Genomic DNA, 17,901 nt, shown 5'->3' with positions numbered 1-17,901 from the left:
TTAACACGTGCATAAATTAGAGAGAGATGCAGCCATTTTGGCGCACAGGATGTTGAGCGCTGTTATTTTTTCTTCTTTTTCCTTAGGTAAAGATATCGAAGCAGGCGCGAAGTAACGGCTGCGGGTTGTAAAATAAACAGTTCAGATTTATTGCGCGGGTATGGAAGAAACGTGCGCGTCTACGAACGAATGCGTTTCTAAGTTCCTCGTTTTAACGAGCGTATTAAGTACGTAACGGGGCCTTCCAGTCGCGAATCGCTATCGGTGTATCGCGATGGGCACACTCGATAGTTACGCGACCAACTGAAGAGCGCTCAACGCGATAAAGCTGATCTCCAATTCCGTGCTCGCGGAGCGGAAAAAATTGACGCGGAAAGACGCTTTTTTTATTGTAATAAAGACGATTAAAAAAAATTGCTGATCAAAACAAATTTATATCTGACAATGAGATAAATAAAATACATATAGGTTAATTTAAATGCATAAGAAGTTGATTAACCTCACGGAAAAATTAAAAAAAACTAATATAAAAGGACTGACAACCAACTGCACGTAATGGTACGATAAGAACCTATAAAAATATATAACAGAACTTATTTATATTTCAAGAATTTTTATATGAATTTCTGATTTCGCGCTGCAGTTGGCTATTTTTTTTGTTTTTTGTCTTAATTGCTTCTATAAATCATTACTTCTTATTCTTTCATATAGATTGAAAAAATATCTTTTAGAAATTCGTTGCACCATAATGACGAATGACGATCTGAGATATCAAGTTCAAAGTATGCGTGTCTTTTCAAAAATTTTACAAAGACTGTATCATTTTTATATTGCTGCTTTAATCATTATTTTATAATAAATAGATATAAATCTATATTTCTCGTGCAAGCAAAACATTATCATCGTAGAACATCGAATTTCAAATTGTAACACGTGTGTATAATAATGTAATAACTCTTAATTTAATTGTGTGCGTGTTTAATAACGTTTAGAAAATTCATTTCTTTTCCCAGAAATTAATTAAGATACTGAACTCAGTGGTCTAACAAACTCTAGGATCTGCAAAGCAACTGTACTACATAGTTAACCTACGTCCCTTCCGTCCAACGTTCTTTGAAAGAAAGTGCACTTCGTTTCGCGGAGCGATAACTCACGCATCGTCGCGCGCTCGTACACACACGGGGAACAACCGCCGCCGCCACCACACCATCACCATCATCATCATCATCATCATCATCATCATCGTCCTCGAATAGACAAGAGGGACGGGGGAAAAGCGCCAGGGTACCGGAGTAAACGCACCATCCCGTCCCGAGCGCTCGCAATTAAGGGTTAATTAAATTGAGCGGCTTCCTAGATTTCTGTAATCATCGCGGACAGTATCTACGGGGTAATCTTCAGCGCATCCTGTCTGCCTCGAGGGCCCCACGGAAGGAAGGGGCCCCGAGGTAAGGTCATGCACCCCGCTGACCTCGGACCATCGTCTCTCTCCCGCCCCCCTCTCTTTCTCTCTCTCTCTCTTTCTCTCTAGTCCTGTTCCCTCCTTCCCGTCCCTCTTCTCGTTACTCCTCCACCTTCACTCCTCCTCGTTCCTTCTCTTCTCTCGCGCCTTCAACCCTCCCCCCTCCATCATCCACGACCTCTCGCCTCTTCTGCCTCCTCCCGTTGCTGCTGTTGCTGTTGCCGTTGCTGCTGCTGCTGCTGCTGCTGCCGCTCCTGCCGGCGGTGCCGGCAACCCCCCTTGCCCTCGTCACCCTCTCCCACCCCGCGGCCCTTCGCCCTTCGTGCACTTTTCTTTTCTTCGGCCTCTTCTTCGTCTTCTACTTCTTCGCCTTCTTCTTCGTTTGCCTCTTTCGTCCTCTTCCTCTGCTCTTTTTCTTTTCCTCTTTCCTTCTCGTGAATCTTTCGTGCGAACGTATATGGCAGAGACCAGGTGAGTGTATACGGAGTTACGTGCCCCGCGCTCGCGAGCGACGCTCGAATTATTATCAAAGACCGGGGCATCATCGCGGATAATGGGCGGATGTCGCTGTGACAGGGCAGAAAACGCGACGTCTTCGCCGCGCGTCTCGCATCTACGTTCCTGTGGGAAAAACTGCGCCGCGAGCAGGAGAGCCGTCGGCTCTCGTGCGAATAATCGTGCGCGAGCTTCTCTTTCGTGAAGTACAACGTGGCTCACGATATTCGAGAATGTGCCGTTGGGAAGTCATGCGCTTTCTGCGACTCGCATATGAAAGAGGCCAGACCGAAATGAAGGACAGCTGTTCCGGTCTCGGGGTTTCGATAATATGTAATGAAAGATACCCAGAGGATATTAAAGAGACCTAAGGACGTTTCAACAGTAAAACTTATGTACTTTTCTTTCAGAGATCACCTTACCAAGATTTTGATTCTGAGATTAGTATATTAAATTATTAAATTTGTGTTCACTTAAAAGCAAAGTAATTTCGAAATGCGAGTCTTGAGAGGAAGCCTATGTGGCTGCGATGAATAAAGAGATTTATCCTGAGAGTATGTAATGTGAAACAAAATTAAAATTACAGCAGTATTCAAAATAATATTTTTTCTATTTTTTAAATGATTTTTTGCCTTTTCCTTATTGTTAATCTGATATGCTGCTCTAACGACTTTACGCTAAAAACGCACAGAAATGGTGGCTTTAATTAATGCTACAGATGAAAAGCCAAGAAATCACTTAATTTGCTGTAGCCGCTATATTTCGTCACATTTTTTTCTCATCGCGAAATCGCCGATTTCCGTTTGAGTCTCCCGTCGATAGCCGTGTAAGTCGCCGACGCGTGCGGCTGATACGCGTAAAAACGCGTGATTTACCGGGTTTACGATCGCGGCGCGAGCACGCTTCGGGGCAGACGGACGGCCGCACCGACCACGATGGACGGCCACGTCTCGGACGGAAGTGGTTATACACCTGGGCAGGCCGAGAGAGCCGATGACCAGCGAGAGAGAGAGAGAGAGAGAGAGAGAGAGAGAGAGCGCTTCTCTCTTCCTCGTGCACACGGCGGAACAAGGTCAGATGTTATCGCGAACGGCGCGAGTAGCCAAGTTCAAGAACGGAGGAACGTGGAATCACGGGCGGGGATAAGGCGTGGGAACCTTTCTGGCCTTTCCACGGGCTGCAATTAAAAGTTCCTGCCGCGGCAAAGCGCGCCGAAAGCCATGTTTCGAAAACATGATATCCTCAGATAGAAACATTACCGAAGTGAAACAGTAACGCGCGTATACTCAGAATCATTAAGCTAATTTGGAGATCTAGTCGCGAAGATAGTCGTATATATAATCAGTAAACTTGCAATGAAAGTAATCACATGTTTGCAGAAATCATACTGTGCATATAAATGATAGCCCGCATAATATATTAATAATATTAAATTAATATTTCTTATAAAATTCTTTTATATCGCAATTACAAATTCCTTTTCACTAGACTTGAAGACATCTGATTAGATAATTCTATATATATACATATATATATGTATATATATAAAAATTGTATTGTGTATTATTAAATAAAATATGTATAATTCCAAAAATTCCACAGCTCAATCAGAATAATATCAAGTAGTACCAAAAATCAGAAAAGGAAGCTCGATTTGCGAACCGTGTGACGGAGAGTTTAACGGGTGATCACAGCGAGTCGCGAATGTTATCATCGGATCGATACTTTGTCGGCGACGTTTCTCCGAATATTGCAATCAAACAAGTGGCCTCTTAATCGACAGTTGTAAAAGGCATCATTTCTGGAATAAACTACGAAATATAATCGAAATATAATATAAAAGTTTTCCTTCAACGTTATAAAACTACTTCCAATCGAATCACAAAACATGATGCATTCTTTCCGAAGAACAGCACGACGAACAAACAGAGATATTTTCGTCATGATGCACTTCGATCTAATGCATGTATTCATTGTGTTATTTTAAATATCCATTCAAAGTTCATTCCACATCGGAGAAACATCGTCCGACCATGATGATTTTTCATATTTTTACTACAAAAAGCGCGCAACGGAAAAAGATTTCGAGAAAAAAATATCACAAGCGCCTAATTTTTTATATTTCATATTCGATATTTTCTATATTTAATATTTTTATTTTAATATTTGATGTAATCATATAATGCTAGATCTTAATTTCGATCGAAAAAACTTATTTTGGACATATATTAAAATATAAAATAAAAGTTATAAACTATATGTTAAATAGTTACATCTTATTAAAAATATTTTGTTGAACAAAGTTTTGAATATTCAGTTGAACAGTTTTCTATGAACTTTTCCTAAAAATTGATACACTTGTAATATTTTTTTTGGAAAATTTCGAGTATTACCGTCAAGACATTTTGGCGACCTCGATGTAATCACCAGTAGAGATCGATTGCTAATAAATTCGTAAAAAGGGTTCAGTACAGTGCATACCTTCCCGGCGCATGCCCATCTTCAGGCACTTTTTCAAGCGGCAAAACTGGCACTGGTTTCTATGGTGTTGGTCGATCGGACAATTCCTAGTCCCTCGACACGAGTACGTTAAGTTCCGCCTGACACTCCTCTTGAAGAAACTCTTGCATCCTGAAAAGAAATCGAACAACACGTTAGATTTAAATTTAAATTCACATTTGATCGTATATTTAAACAGTCCTAAATCCACTTAAAAATATTAGTCTTCCGTATTTTAATGGCAATAATTTATACACGAATAAATCTTTTTGCTCATATTTGTCATTGCGGAACGAATTCTCGCTGGAATGTCCTCATTACAAAAAAAAATCTATTTCCTGTAAATTCTCTCTATAGTCAATTTAAATTTTAATACATCAATCGTACTTTCTCCATTAATGTCATGTACGATTAGATACCTTACGAGACCAATCTTCTAGCATAAAAACATTAACCACCTTTTCACCGACAGCAAAAATATATATATTTTCCTTACGTTCGCGTTAATTCACGCGTTACAATACACGCGTGTAATAACGAAAGACAGCACTCGATCGGCACTCGATAAAGCATATAAGCGATTAGCTACCACGTGCTGAAATCAAGATCCATCCGAGATGTACGTAGACGGTTACGCAGATTCTTATTGATAGAGCATGTACGAGCAGCCATAAACGTGACGGGACTAATGCTCATGGAACGGCACGGTAAGTTTCTCTTGTTTATTGGATACATCTCGCGGCGCACGTACCTATCACGTAAACGTGTACGTGTGGAACGACAAGATTGCGTAGTGCGATCGCAGGGGGAACGGGGGAGGGGGGGAGTGAGAGAGGCATAGGAAAGATGAGGAATACAGGGAACGGCGGGGAGGCCTCGCGGACCGATGATACGTGATTACGCAAATTCTGTAACATGCACGTTGCAACGAGACCGATGCACCTTGAGGTCAACGTTAGGGAGCGCGGATCTAAGTTACGGCGGATGCCACGAACCGGCACAATGGCGGCCCGCACACATGCACACACGCGCGCGTCCGCGCGAGACGCTCGATATAGGCAGATATACGCGCGCGGCTGCCTCCTTATGGGAATGAGGAGCCGGCCGAGTCGAAAGTGCCGACGGACTTGATCACGAAAATCCTATTAGTAGCCGTCCCGCTGAGATCGAGTGCTCCGCGCTAGTTCTCTCCGCTTCGCCGCATTACCCCGCGGTTACAGGCGATCCGCCGCGAGTTTTCGCAGCATTACTCCGGATTTATATCCGGATATCGTTCCAGAATCGATGCGATCCGCGATGATCTTGAGAATTTCATGAAATGCACAATCGCAGAACTTAGCGAAATCTTGTCGAAACTATTATTGTTAAGAAAGAATTGATTTAAAATTCGTCTCTTAAGTAAATAATTTAATGCTGCTCATTAAAGTTCATAATATGCAATCAATTATTAGATATCAGCCAAGCATTAAGATGAATATGTATATTTAAACGCAATCGATTTTTTCTTAAACAATTCCTCGTTATTAAATAGATTGAAAGATACAATTTTTGGTGGAAAATTGAAAAAATTGAAAAAAATTCTCTAAAAATCGATTCTTTCTGATTATTTAAAAATCTATTCTTTTTAAATGCAAGATTTATTCATTTCATTTTTCTTGAACGTTTATTACTATAACTTAACTCTTAATCACTGCAGTTTGACTCTTCCGTATTTCCATTATCTTTTTATTTGTGGAAAACTGCAAACAGCGAAGGCGAACGCACCGCAATAATAATCCTAGCGAGCCGTCAGGTCGGCCGTTCTTTGATTGGCGCGCGAATGGTCGTGCTCACGCGGCTTCCTAATGAGCGGTTAGTTAATTGCTGGTGGTAATGGGGCGGCAGGGAAGAGAAAGGAGTCCGATAAAGAGCCACTGCCACGGGGTGACGACGCGGTGCGACACAATTCAATTTAATAAACAGCGAGGCGAGCAATAATTCCGCGTCGTAAAAGCACGTGGGACACGCACGTGAGCAAGAGACCAGCACCAGCCAGCAGCGCGCGCGCGCGCGCGCGCCCGAGTGGTACCAGAGGTTAAAAGGCGATCGGGGCCACGCGGTTGATTTTAATTAAAACGGACCCCGCCGGATAGAACGCGCGCGCGCGCGCGCGCACCTGCGTGCGAGCACCGGCGGAACGAAATCGAGGGTATCTCTGGAAGGAAGGAGGATCTCTCATGTTTATATTAACAGGATTATCCTAATAAAGGTGCACGAAATGATAGCGGTAAAAAATTCGGATATCAAAGTTAGATGGGAATCTTGTACTTGGAAAAAAAGTTAAAATATTACAAATAAATATTTATGTGTTAATTATCATATAATAATTCATGAAAATGTTGTCAGAAGAAATTCCGATCATCCACTCGATAATTCTATACGATTTAAATAATTTGCTTAAATGCTCATCGAGTCACGTAATTATTAGATATGCGATTCACGAGTTCTTTATCACAAATTTACGTGAAATTATTTCAACGACGAGTAGCGATGGAATCCGCGGGGATAAGAACTCTGGACGACGCAAAGGATCGCGCGCGTACTTCGTAAGGATTATAGGTACACATCTCTCGCCAGAGGATCAGGCTTAGGTGTAGCAAAGTCGACTCTATCACGATCGATGGGACGGTGTATAAATATAGATAAATAGTTAGCGCAGCTAAGTCGGCAATTTATATCGTAACAGAACGCCCGCTGCGCACGAACTTTCGAATCGAGATAAAGAGGTGGTCTCGCTCGCCGCGGTCTGTAAGTCATTCGCACGAGCTTACTAATACTCTTGTTCTCTCGCGCGCAGATATCCTCTCCGCTGAGGCATCCGTCTCGTCGCCGAGATAGAGGACGCGATATATCGGTGACGCGAACAATCGCGTAAGAAAAGCGTGAGTCGCCGTTATGATCTGGGAACAATACGAATGCGTCTTTCGGCGCATGATATCAAGATGAAATTATCGCTCTTTTTCAATGTATATAAATAAATAAAAATTGAGACTCTGATAAAATATAAATATTTCGTGTAATTTCAATCATTCAAAATAAATTGGGAAAAGTTGTATCAATAGAAATTAAAGTATTGATGTATGTAATTAAGTCCACTATACTAATTACATTAATTTGACAATCTTATAATCTCTGTACAGAGGGTACAAAGTACCTATACGTTTCGTCATTTAATATATGACACGCAAAATTACGATCGAAAAAAAGATTAAAGTTATCATCGCGACTCCTAAACTAACGATCGCGACTTCTCCCATTTTCCTCTTCGATGCTAAATGAGAAAATAAGCTCGCCAAAGAGAGATCAAAGACTATTCATGCTCGTACTAAATCTACGAGTCCTCTTCGTCTTTAGAGCTTAAGCCTCCTCGGTGCTCGACGTCGTTGTCGCTGCCGTTATTCCTGTCGTTGCCGATGTCGATGTCGTCGGTACCGGCAAAAACGAAGAACGAATGGTGGGGGGAGGGGGGGGGCGGAGGAAAAAAAGAAGACGGAAAAAGAGCCGGGTCGCCATAACTACAAATTGCATCGTTACACGCAAATTACGCGATTATTCTGTGCGAGCCAACCACCGAGCGACCATGCAGTATATATGTGAGCTCCGTGGTAGCGAGAGAGCAACGAGGGAAAGAGAGACGGGGGGAGAGCAAGAAACACACCGGAGAGCGAATACGACGAAGACGAGATATGAGGAAGAAAGGGAGAGAAAGAGAGAAAGCTCGCTCGCGCGCGCAGCGCACAACTACCGTTTATACTTTCAGATTGCAGCTTGCGAGCTCGCCGCGAGCTCAAATTGCTCGCGTCATTGAATTTTCATTGCTCGGGCTAGTCCTCCGTGGCATGGCACGGCGCGGCGCGTTCCGAGTGCCAACTCTCGGCAGGACAAACCCTCGTCGCGATCGTCGATATGGAGAGAACCAGACGGATATGCCTTCGCTCTTAATCCTTTCAGGCGGCACGATGTCGTACGACATCGTTCTCAACGGCGGATCAAAGTACTTGGATATCTAAGGTTTATGTATATGTTGCCTTTTAGAGAGGCCCGCTGTTTGAGAAGTAACTTGAAATTTTAATTTAATGACACTCTGTAGTAAAGTAAATTATACTATTCTCAAGATTATATTCTACAGACTTCTGTAATAGCCTCAGTATTCTATATAAAGTTCTACAGGCAATAAATTGCGTATAAGTATCTATTATATATAAATTATGTATAAGTTTCTATTATTGCAACATATATTATATGTTGCATGATTATCGCTGATCATCGCAGAATAATATTATTAAAAATTTCCTGCATAATTCATAATGATTTTTTTGTCTTCTTTTAATCACAATTTAGTTTCTAACTATAATCAACTCTCAAATAACTGCAATTTTTTCTTTCACAAGAAAATCTTAGAGAAAGTGAAGAATTGAAGATCTTCGAGCCAAGATTAAGTCGATGAAATATTCGATCGATTCTCTTAATTAAGGTCCCGTTTGTGACGAAAGAGTGAGCACGGTGTTTACGGTTTATTAACATTGCGCCTCGCTGTTGCTTTTCGTAGCACTCGGCAAAAACGATGCCGCCTGGAGGGTCTTTGGAGGCCGGATCGGCTTATTGCCGCACCTAATGAGAAGTTGATTTAGTTTTAATAGGTCGCGTTGCCACTCGCTACGGTAATTACGTCGCAGAACTGACGCGATGTCATCCTCGTTGACGCGTGAACCCGCAGCGATTGATCGATTCGCACTTCGCCGTGACGCGCAGCATTATCCTCGATGTGCGTGAAGAATCCCAGGAAAAGTTGGCGAAATTAAAACGCAAAGAGTATTGAGTAAAGAAAATTGCATGAAACTTGAGATGGAAATGAAGTAACAAATCGCTTGCAATGTTACAAGTTGTCAATACAATAGATAATAAAATATCCGTCAATATTAGGCGAATAAGTGTCGTATTTATAAAAAATAAAATTCTTTCGCATAATCGCATATTGATTATTTCACCTTTGTTTACCTTGTAAATAATTTTTAACCGTATTTTTTAACATAATTGAGTATATATTTTTGAATTAAAATAAATTAATTTTTGACTTTTATCTGTATAGCGAGTTCGATAAATATTGTTCGTAAGCAGATTAATCTAGTGAAGACTAGAGTAATGCGATTAAAAAAGGATGAAATGTGTTAGACAGCTCGACATTGCATCTCAATTCTCAATAAGAAACAAGCGACTCGTATGAGAAGATCGCGAGAAAATAACTATGCTCGCGAAGAGGCGAGTAAAAAGGATCCAGGAATGTGCGCGAGTCGGAAAAGGGAATCTCTGAGAATGGAATGTAGTGAAACACGTAGGGAGAGAGTGATGAGGAAATATTAACTCCACGAGTTTCTTCTTAATCTCTCCTTAAACAAATAACGATATTCATTTTAGCTTATTGTAACATATGCAATATTCGAACTGTCTGAAATAGAAATTTTTCGTGTGACAATATCAAATTTTATGAAGATTGATTGAATACACGTAACCTTTCACCGAAAACAGCTAATTATGTGTATTGAAAATTATAGAAATCTTTTAATAAAAATTAATATACCAATTTTATTTTAATTTTGTTTTAAATTTTGATTTTATATATTTCATTTTTTAATATTATACAAAATATTGCATATATTACATGTCTCTTTTCATTTAGTTGTTAGTTAAGATGCAGGATATATCAGACACAAGAGATTATTTATACACATAAAATTTTGTGAAGGTTTAGCAAACCGGCAATTTCCGAAAAAGATGTCTATCTTCTTAATCACAGTCGTACGGAGTAAGCATTATAATTGTGGCAACAAACCACCAGGTGTTCCGTGCACGTTTTTCTTGCAACAAGCGTTTCCGCTTGTCATTATGCGCGTACACAGTTGCTTAGTAATCCCGAAGACGTCGCGCGACTCAACGTTTCGGAGGATCATCATTAACGGTCTTCTAAGCGGTTTAATTAAGGATCCATCGTTCGCGCGCGATGAGTCACACGAAAATTCGCGATTTTTCCTGAAAAATTGCAAGGCACGGTTAATGTAGAGTCATCGGTGATGAGACACGAGTCGAACGGACCATGATACGCGATTATGCCAAAGAGAATTGACTGATCGTGACTCATAATTGCATTGTCGCTATGCCGTGACTTTGCGAAAAGCTTTGGCATTCGTATAGACTTTGGACATTGTGATAAGTTTTAAGTTGTTGATGAAAAGAGCGAGAATCTAAATTTAGAAATCTAGAGTATTATATTCTTTAGCTTGTCACATTTTAATAATTGAAATAATCTTTTATTATTTGACATTATATTATAACATTAAATTCAAATCTATACGTTAACATTCAATTTTTAACTTAAAAAATTTAAGTTTTAATTATTTTAAAAAATTTCTTAAATGTTTACAATAAAAAATAATATAAAAGGATACGTAATAATACATTTTCATAAGTATTTAGTATTATAAAAATTAAAAATTATTGTAAAATAAAAAAATTCGTAAAAATAAGTTATATTTTAACTTGCATTATATAAAATATAGAAGGTATGAAATATTCACAAGTATTTGCAAATAGAAATACATAGGGAGATGTATTCTACTGAACATCGTATTTATATTTATAACCATGTGCTCTGGTTTGCCTCAGTATACCGGTTTCCATCACATTACATAACTTCATATTAATAACATACGTGTTGCCTAAAAAAAAAATGCGGCAACAATTCGTTATTATTTCATTGCCGAGTATCAAACAAAAATAACAAGTCACGTTTACTTTGTAATTATTCAGTTAGACGTATTGATTCTTGCAAAATACAGAAATTATTTCAAGTGACATATACTAATCAAACGGTATAACTCTAGATACAAAAAAGATAAACTGCGCTTCGATCGTTGAGTAAAGGCTACATGCTATAACATTTCGTCTCGATCGTTTTTTGCACGGGATGAGGCGCTAATCGCCGCGGATATCGCCGACGAAATCGCAGCAGAATCGATCGCGGGCGATCCTCGCTGGCGATGCTCGCAACGAGACGTGAGTCACGACGTTCGGAACGAGCGACTTTGTGGCGAATAATGACGGTAATTATAATAATAAGACCGACAAGATATGCAAGCGGTGGTATTAAGGCCAAGGGATAACGATAGCGGACCATGCTCTTCTACACTATAACTGCTGCATCACGAGCTTCCCTTCATTACGATCTCGTTTCGCATGCTACATTCTTAATTATTTGTCCTTGGGAGGTAGAAGGCGATAGAGTGAATTAACAAACGTTTCCGGTTTTGCTCGTAATAAATCTACCTATTAGGAAAACATTACTGTATGTGACAAGCGTTGATGGGTTTCAATTGTACTCATAAATTGTGATACGTATTAAATATAGTAAATCATTAAAAAACTATAAATATATTTCTGCTCTGTCAAAATAATTATTTTGGCGAGAAACAATACAACATTAATAGTATTATATTTTCCCATTATTGTATATCAATGAATTAAAAGCATCGAATATATCTATTAGACATTTTGTTTAATGCAAAATTTGTCGTATTCTTTTCTCCATTGTTTTAGTTGTAAATAAAATATTATTCATATAAAATTAATATATAGTATTAAAACTGTATACCCTTAATTAAATCGTGATTGTCTAGAAAATAAAAGTATAACGAAATATACTTCTAATCACATTTCTAATCATAAAAAAAAACATTGAATTATCCGACAGTATTTTTTTTATTAGTTATTATCTACATGCATTATTTTCATTAAAACGGACTATTCACAATACTCTGGCTTTTTTAACAGTGAGAGCGAACCGATGGAAGTTACTGTGTAGGAAGAGAATTTGCGCGCGATTCGGTCAGTAACGTTTCGACTCGGTCGCGTAAAATTAACGACATTGTTATAATTAATTAGCCCGGCCGCAGACCGACGGCGCGGCGGAGCGGCGGCTAGATAGCGGCGGTGTGCGAGAGCGCGGGGTTCGTTAGCGGGATAATTGGTCACAGAGGATGCGTCCAGGTAAGTCGCGCCTTGGTAATTCTATGCCCGGCGCGTATATACACACGTATATACAGACGCGGTGCCGTGTCCGACGTCCTGGCGATGTAAGACCTTGCCGCCGGTGCATGCTCTTAGGAACAACCAGAGCCTACCCGAGGCACGACGCGTTGCATCGTTCCCGAGCAGAAGGAAACATAACTTACATCTACCGTTTTATTTCTCTCTCTCTCTCTGTCTTTCGTCTCTTTTATCCTTATAAATTCATAAACTTCAAAAAATTATTTATATTTTGTCCCTCGCATATGAATAAGTGGACCCACAAGCGGTATTAATAAGATTTGTTTCGTCCTCGAGATTTCTAAATATATAATTGAATCATTATATTTCCATATCTACACTTTACGCCTCTAAATATAGTTTTAACTCGTTTTCACTTTCACATTTTACTTAATCGCATTTCCTGAAGTCACTTTTACCGACGAAGATTACTGAGGAAATCACTCGGTTTTGATGTTTCAGAGATAAGCCCTTCACATCATTTCCTACATACTGCGGCTTGGATATAAATAGTTATAAGAAGTTTGGTTCGTCGAAAAGAGCCACGAAGCTGTCTCCTCGTGCATCCTCTCGAATTGCCGCTTTTACCTATACCCTCGATCTTGGAGATTGTAATGATCGAGAAATACATGTCGAGATTCTCTTCTGGAGAGAGAGAAAGAGAGATGAGTCGTTGTTCGACGATATCGAGCAGCGCGCGTAGTTACCGATTAGAAAGTCCGACTCTCGTGGATACGCTGTCCTGGTGTAAGATAGTGTTTAGCGGTCGTCTTAGCGAGATCAAACGGCACGTCGCGCCGTGAATCGTCGCGATTCAGGCTCGCCTTGTGTTTCAGAACGTTACCTCGATCGCGCAGCGAATATCGTATACTCTACTTTCGTTTCATACGTAACGCCTCCGAGGTAATCGCATCATGCGACGTGCCCTTATTCACATCTGGTTGTAAAATATCCAGAATACAATCGGCTAGGAGAAACAACATGCGTCTAAATATTCTTCCATATAATCTTACGTCTAGATAATCGTTGGTAATTATTGACAGCCTAATAAGTATATAATTGAAGACTTTAGAAAAAAATGAAGAGACCGAGACCTATAATTTAAGAGCAGTTTAAAAGCACCAGAGAAAAAAAATCGATGTCTAAAGTCAATAAATTATCGTTTCTTTTCTCATTTCTCTTTGTATATCGATCGATACTTCTTTAGAAATTTGCAACTTGAATTGAAAAGTTAACAAGAGTGTATTGCATGTTGGACTAATCTTTTTACGAAGAATTTCCATCATTTATTCTATGGTCATTAATATAAAAGTATCAGAGAAAGCATAAGGTTTCCTCAAGACTGTCCGAGTTTCTGTACGAGCTTTTATTTCTTAAGCAGCTGCCTTTCTTCTTGTATACCTTTGATACTGGTCAATCGGAGAGAGATCGCATCATATGATTTGTCACGATTACGTCAATCGAAACGCCGCAGGCCCGTCACGAAGATGCTCGCTGTTTCATTTTCGCGAAACACTTGGACTCATCGGCGGGGCGGAAACGTACGCCCCAGGTGGAAACGAGATTAATAAAGATTAGCAAAGTCGGAATAATATAGTATGATCTCGTTAGAACGATTAGCCCGCGGGTCGCTCCGGCTTCTTCCTTCCGCGCGCCGTTCCAGACGTAAGTCCGTAAATAAGCGTATATAAGACTCGCTTAAGGCGCAAGGGAGCGAGAGACCACGAAGAAGAGAGGAAGCCCTTCGCGGTTCCTCAAACCGCCTCGCCGGAATCAAATTTCCACTCCGAACAGAACAATGAAACTTTTCGGTGTATTTATAAATGGTGAATTCAACGACAGAGAGAAGAGAACATTAATATACTTTGAGATATCCCATTACGTATATACGTATCAAGATTAAAATACCGTAATATTTGATATGTGTTTCAAGCCTTAAAAATAAAAAAAGAATTTTCACTATTTTTTGACTATTTCCTCACTGACTTATTGTATATAAAGTTTCAGATATACATATTTTCCGTCAAATTACAAGAATTCCTCGATAATTTTAGGTTATTATTTTACGTAAGAAATCGAAGCGTGAGAAAAGCTGGAATTAACTTTTTCGCTATCAGACATAAACCACAGAGAAATAACTTTCACTTTCACTCGTAGTAAAATTCACAAAAACAAATTTTATTAAATAAAATCGTAAAAGCGGAAATGCTCCATTGTGTGAAGCATGTATATATATATATGTGTACTGTAGACAAATCGATGAGATAAAATAATTCGCATTTTTTAGTTAAATTTCGGATCACACTTGTTTGATTATTCCTAACATTCCTAACTTCGTGAAACATATCGAGCCATGGGACAATTATTCTTAATCGTTTCTGGAAACGCGTCCTCGCTCGTCCCATTCCCCGTCCATTATACTAGTCATTGTTCGCGTAATTATGCCAAAACAGTTTGGCTTTATAATTCGCGTATATGGGGTGGAAAAGGGTACGGCCGAGCAAAGTAAAAGGATAAAAATCACCTGCGTATACCGTAACACATATAATACATGCTTTCTGCGATCGCCGCGCTCTTGGAGGTGTAACGCGACTTGTACAGAATGCACGTCACTCCACGACAAATAGTATCCCTGTCTTTAAACACCAGTTTACCCGTGCCGCGCGTAATTACTATAATCAAAATCGCATGGACATTCTTAAGTAACGTTTGCGTCGGCCACGTACGTCCACATGGAATTCGCTCGTCGTGTGACGACATATTATTCGAAATAGTCCCACAGAAGCATTTCTGGAATTTTATTACATTAACTTTCATATATTAGTAGTAAATTTTGTATCAATTCTACATCTTTGCTTTGTGGACGCAATGAATCCTGAGATAATAGATGAACTTTTGTGAAAATAAAATACCTACATTATAATTGAGATTCTAGTACATTATATTTAGTAAATTTTCAATTTATTTCTTCTACTTTTTAATGAAATCAGACGTATACATAGGTTCACAATGTAATTAATATCTATAAATATATATCGCGTGTATTTGCATTAAAGTATACACAGAATTGTAATGCTGGCGAGCGAGTAAGAAAGCATTTATATTTAGTTGGACGATTATTTGATTTGATTAATAGTCGGGGGAAGTATAATTGTCAAGATACAGACAGAGATATCAATTGTTCGCAGACGCTTTAACCGTGATTCCCACCGCAACTTATACGTCACGATTTCATTCACAGTGACATTTCTCCCGTGCAGTGCTTCGAGAACAAATGAAAATAAATGTAATCGGCTGTATCCTCTGGGAACAACATCGAGTACTCTCGTCGTTCTTACGAAGTGCAAGGACGAATGTTCAAGGTCGCGCGATGGCGGCGGCTCACCGCAGCTGGAGAACGTTTAATTGCGTCCAACGAAAGTGCATCGCAAAAAACACAGAGACACACAGGTGTGTCGAAAATCGATGTTCTCGAAAATAAGGGGGTGGTTCCGTGGCAGGGGATAATGACAGGGTGCAGCGCGGGCAAGCGTGTGAAACAATGTTGCCTCGCGTTACCGCCATGTGGAAGGATACCGCACGGATTGGATCCCGACACACATCCTGAATTCATTCATAAAATTTTGCAACTCATCTATTGATTTATGAACATTCATGTACGGAAAGAACGATTTTATTGAAAGGTCTAAAAATTTTGCTGAAAACGGATTTAAAAATAATTTTTTGTTGAATCATCAAAACAATTTGTTGGAATGTTAAAACTGATAAGCATTGCTATAAAACGTTTTGATATTTTACAATTTTGACTTTCGCACAAAATGATTATTGAACAAAAATTATTTTCAGATCTGGATTCAGCAAAATTGTTCTTTCCGTGTGGGGGTTGTAAAATTCAATTTTATATAATTTAAATTCTCAGGTAAAATAATGAGAACTGAAATTACCGCTAATGTGACTCAGTATTACACGTGAAAGTTATTTATAAATTTTGTTGAAAAAACATGTTATTTTGTTAATATTATTTTATATGTAGAATCGCATTATTCGGAGTTCTAAAAAAATCATAATTGCAAAATTATAAATTGCATAAATGTAAAAGAGAGATACCACAAGAAGACACCAATGAGTAATTAAAACGTTTAAAATGATGAAACGAATATGTATACGAAACGTTAAGTAACGTGACTTAAAAGAGTTTTGCATCGAGGATCGAAAAAAAATCGAAGGTCGGGAGTATACACGCACATGAATAAACAGCCTGATAATTATACAACTCCCAGAATTTTTTCGCCAAGTGTAGGAAATATTAGCCCAACACGCAAGCCTAAGCTGTCGGTAAATATTAACCTAACACAAAAGTCGGCACTCGGTAGCATTGATACCAGAAACAGATGGTCGGCACCTTTGATCTACCGATCGTCATTGAGTTAATTAGATTCAACGAGCACGCAATGTTGATCGATTGAGCTTTCTCTGGAGTTCTCAAAGTCGTAGGTAATATAATGATCCGTCTGAATATCGAGCGGATCGAATATCGATTCGAATTTCTTCGAGATCACTTTGAATCGTCAGCTTTCGTTCGACGGAGATAGCGTTTGGACCGTCTGGCACAACCGCAGTCAAGCCGCAAAGATCCATCATCGTTTAATCTACGGTCATTCTAATTTCAAGGTCGACATTCGATGGGATTCGAGGGTTAAACTTACGGAAGCGCAGGGTCGAATCCCGAATGACTATTGCGCAATAACCAAAGACAGGGAATCTTGTACCAGTCGTGCTACTTGGAATGGGAGGTTCCCGGGCTCCTGTAATCGGCAGATTAATGTTCATCTTTCTCTCTCTATCTTTCCCTCTCCGTCCGTCTGGAACGCCTAATCTCAAGCGATAGCCGAGGATCCGTTCGAAGGGGGGCACCCGCGCGTATCGTTCGGACTGTTCGGGATTGTCCGGTGAACGGACGGTTTAATTTACGGCGGCTATACCTCGGATCCTTGGTCCTTGGACACGATCGAGTGACCGGCACTCGCGGAGGCCGTATCTCCGGATATACAGAGACCGTGTAAGACCTTCCGAAATCGGACGCACGCGTTCGAACAGGTCGAACTGGTCTCGGAGCAGCGTTAACGCCTCCGGTCGTCCGGGGCGTTGTTTCGGCCCGGCGAAATAATACCCGACGGGACATTTAACGCGGCTGAAGGTGCCGGCGAAGCGAAGGGTTCACATTATCCACGGTCAGTTGACCGACGACCAGTTTTTCCGACCGCGAGGAGGACAACGCCCGAGGTCTTTCCCAGGATCCCGCCGGCAGCGTGTCCGTCCACGTGACC

General features: G+C 40.0%; 1 protein-coding gene across 1 annotated transcript in view; it reads right to left on the bottom strand.

Moving 5' to 3' along the window:
• Positions 1-17,901, bottom strand: part of LOC105459685 (COUP transcription factor 2) — a 119,993-nt gene that overhangs the window by 93,272 nt on the left and 8,820 nt on the right. The window contains exon 2 of the mRNA XM_011705912.1: positions 4,430-4,588. Within this exon, the coding sequence (XP_011704214.1) occupies positions 4,430-4,588 (159 nt within the window). The remainder of the gene's footprint in view (positions 1-4,429; positions 4,589-17,901) is intronic.

The sequence above is a fragment of the Wasmannia auropunctata genome, unplaced genomic scaffold (genome assembly GCF_000956235.1).
Source record: "Wasmannia auropunctata unplaced genomic scaffold, wasmannia.A_1.0 LD334170.1, whole genome shotgun sequence".
Lineage (NCBI taxonomy): Eukaryota > Metazoa > Arthropoda > Insecta > Hymenoptera > Formicidae > Wasmannia > Wasmannia auropunctata.
The sequence above is the reverse complement of the archived record's forward strand: the minus strand, read 5'-3'. Positions and strand labels throughout refer to the sequence as shown.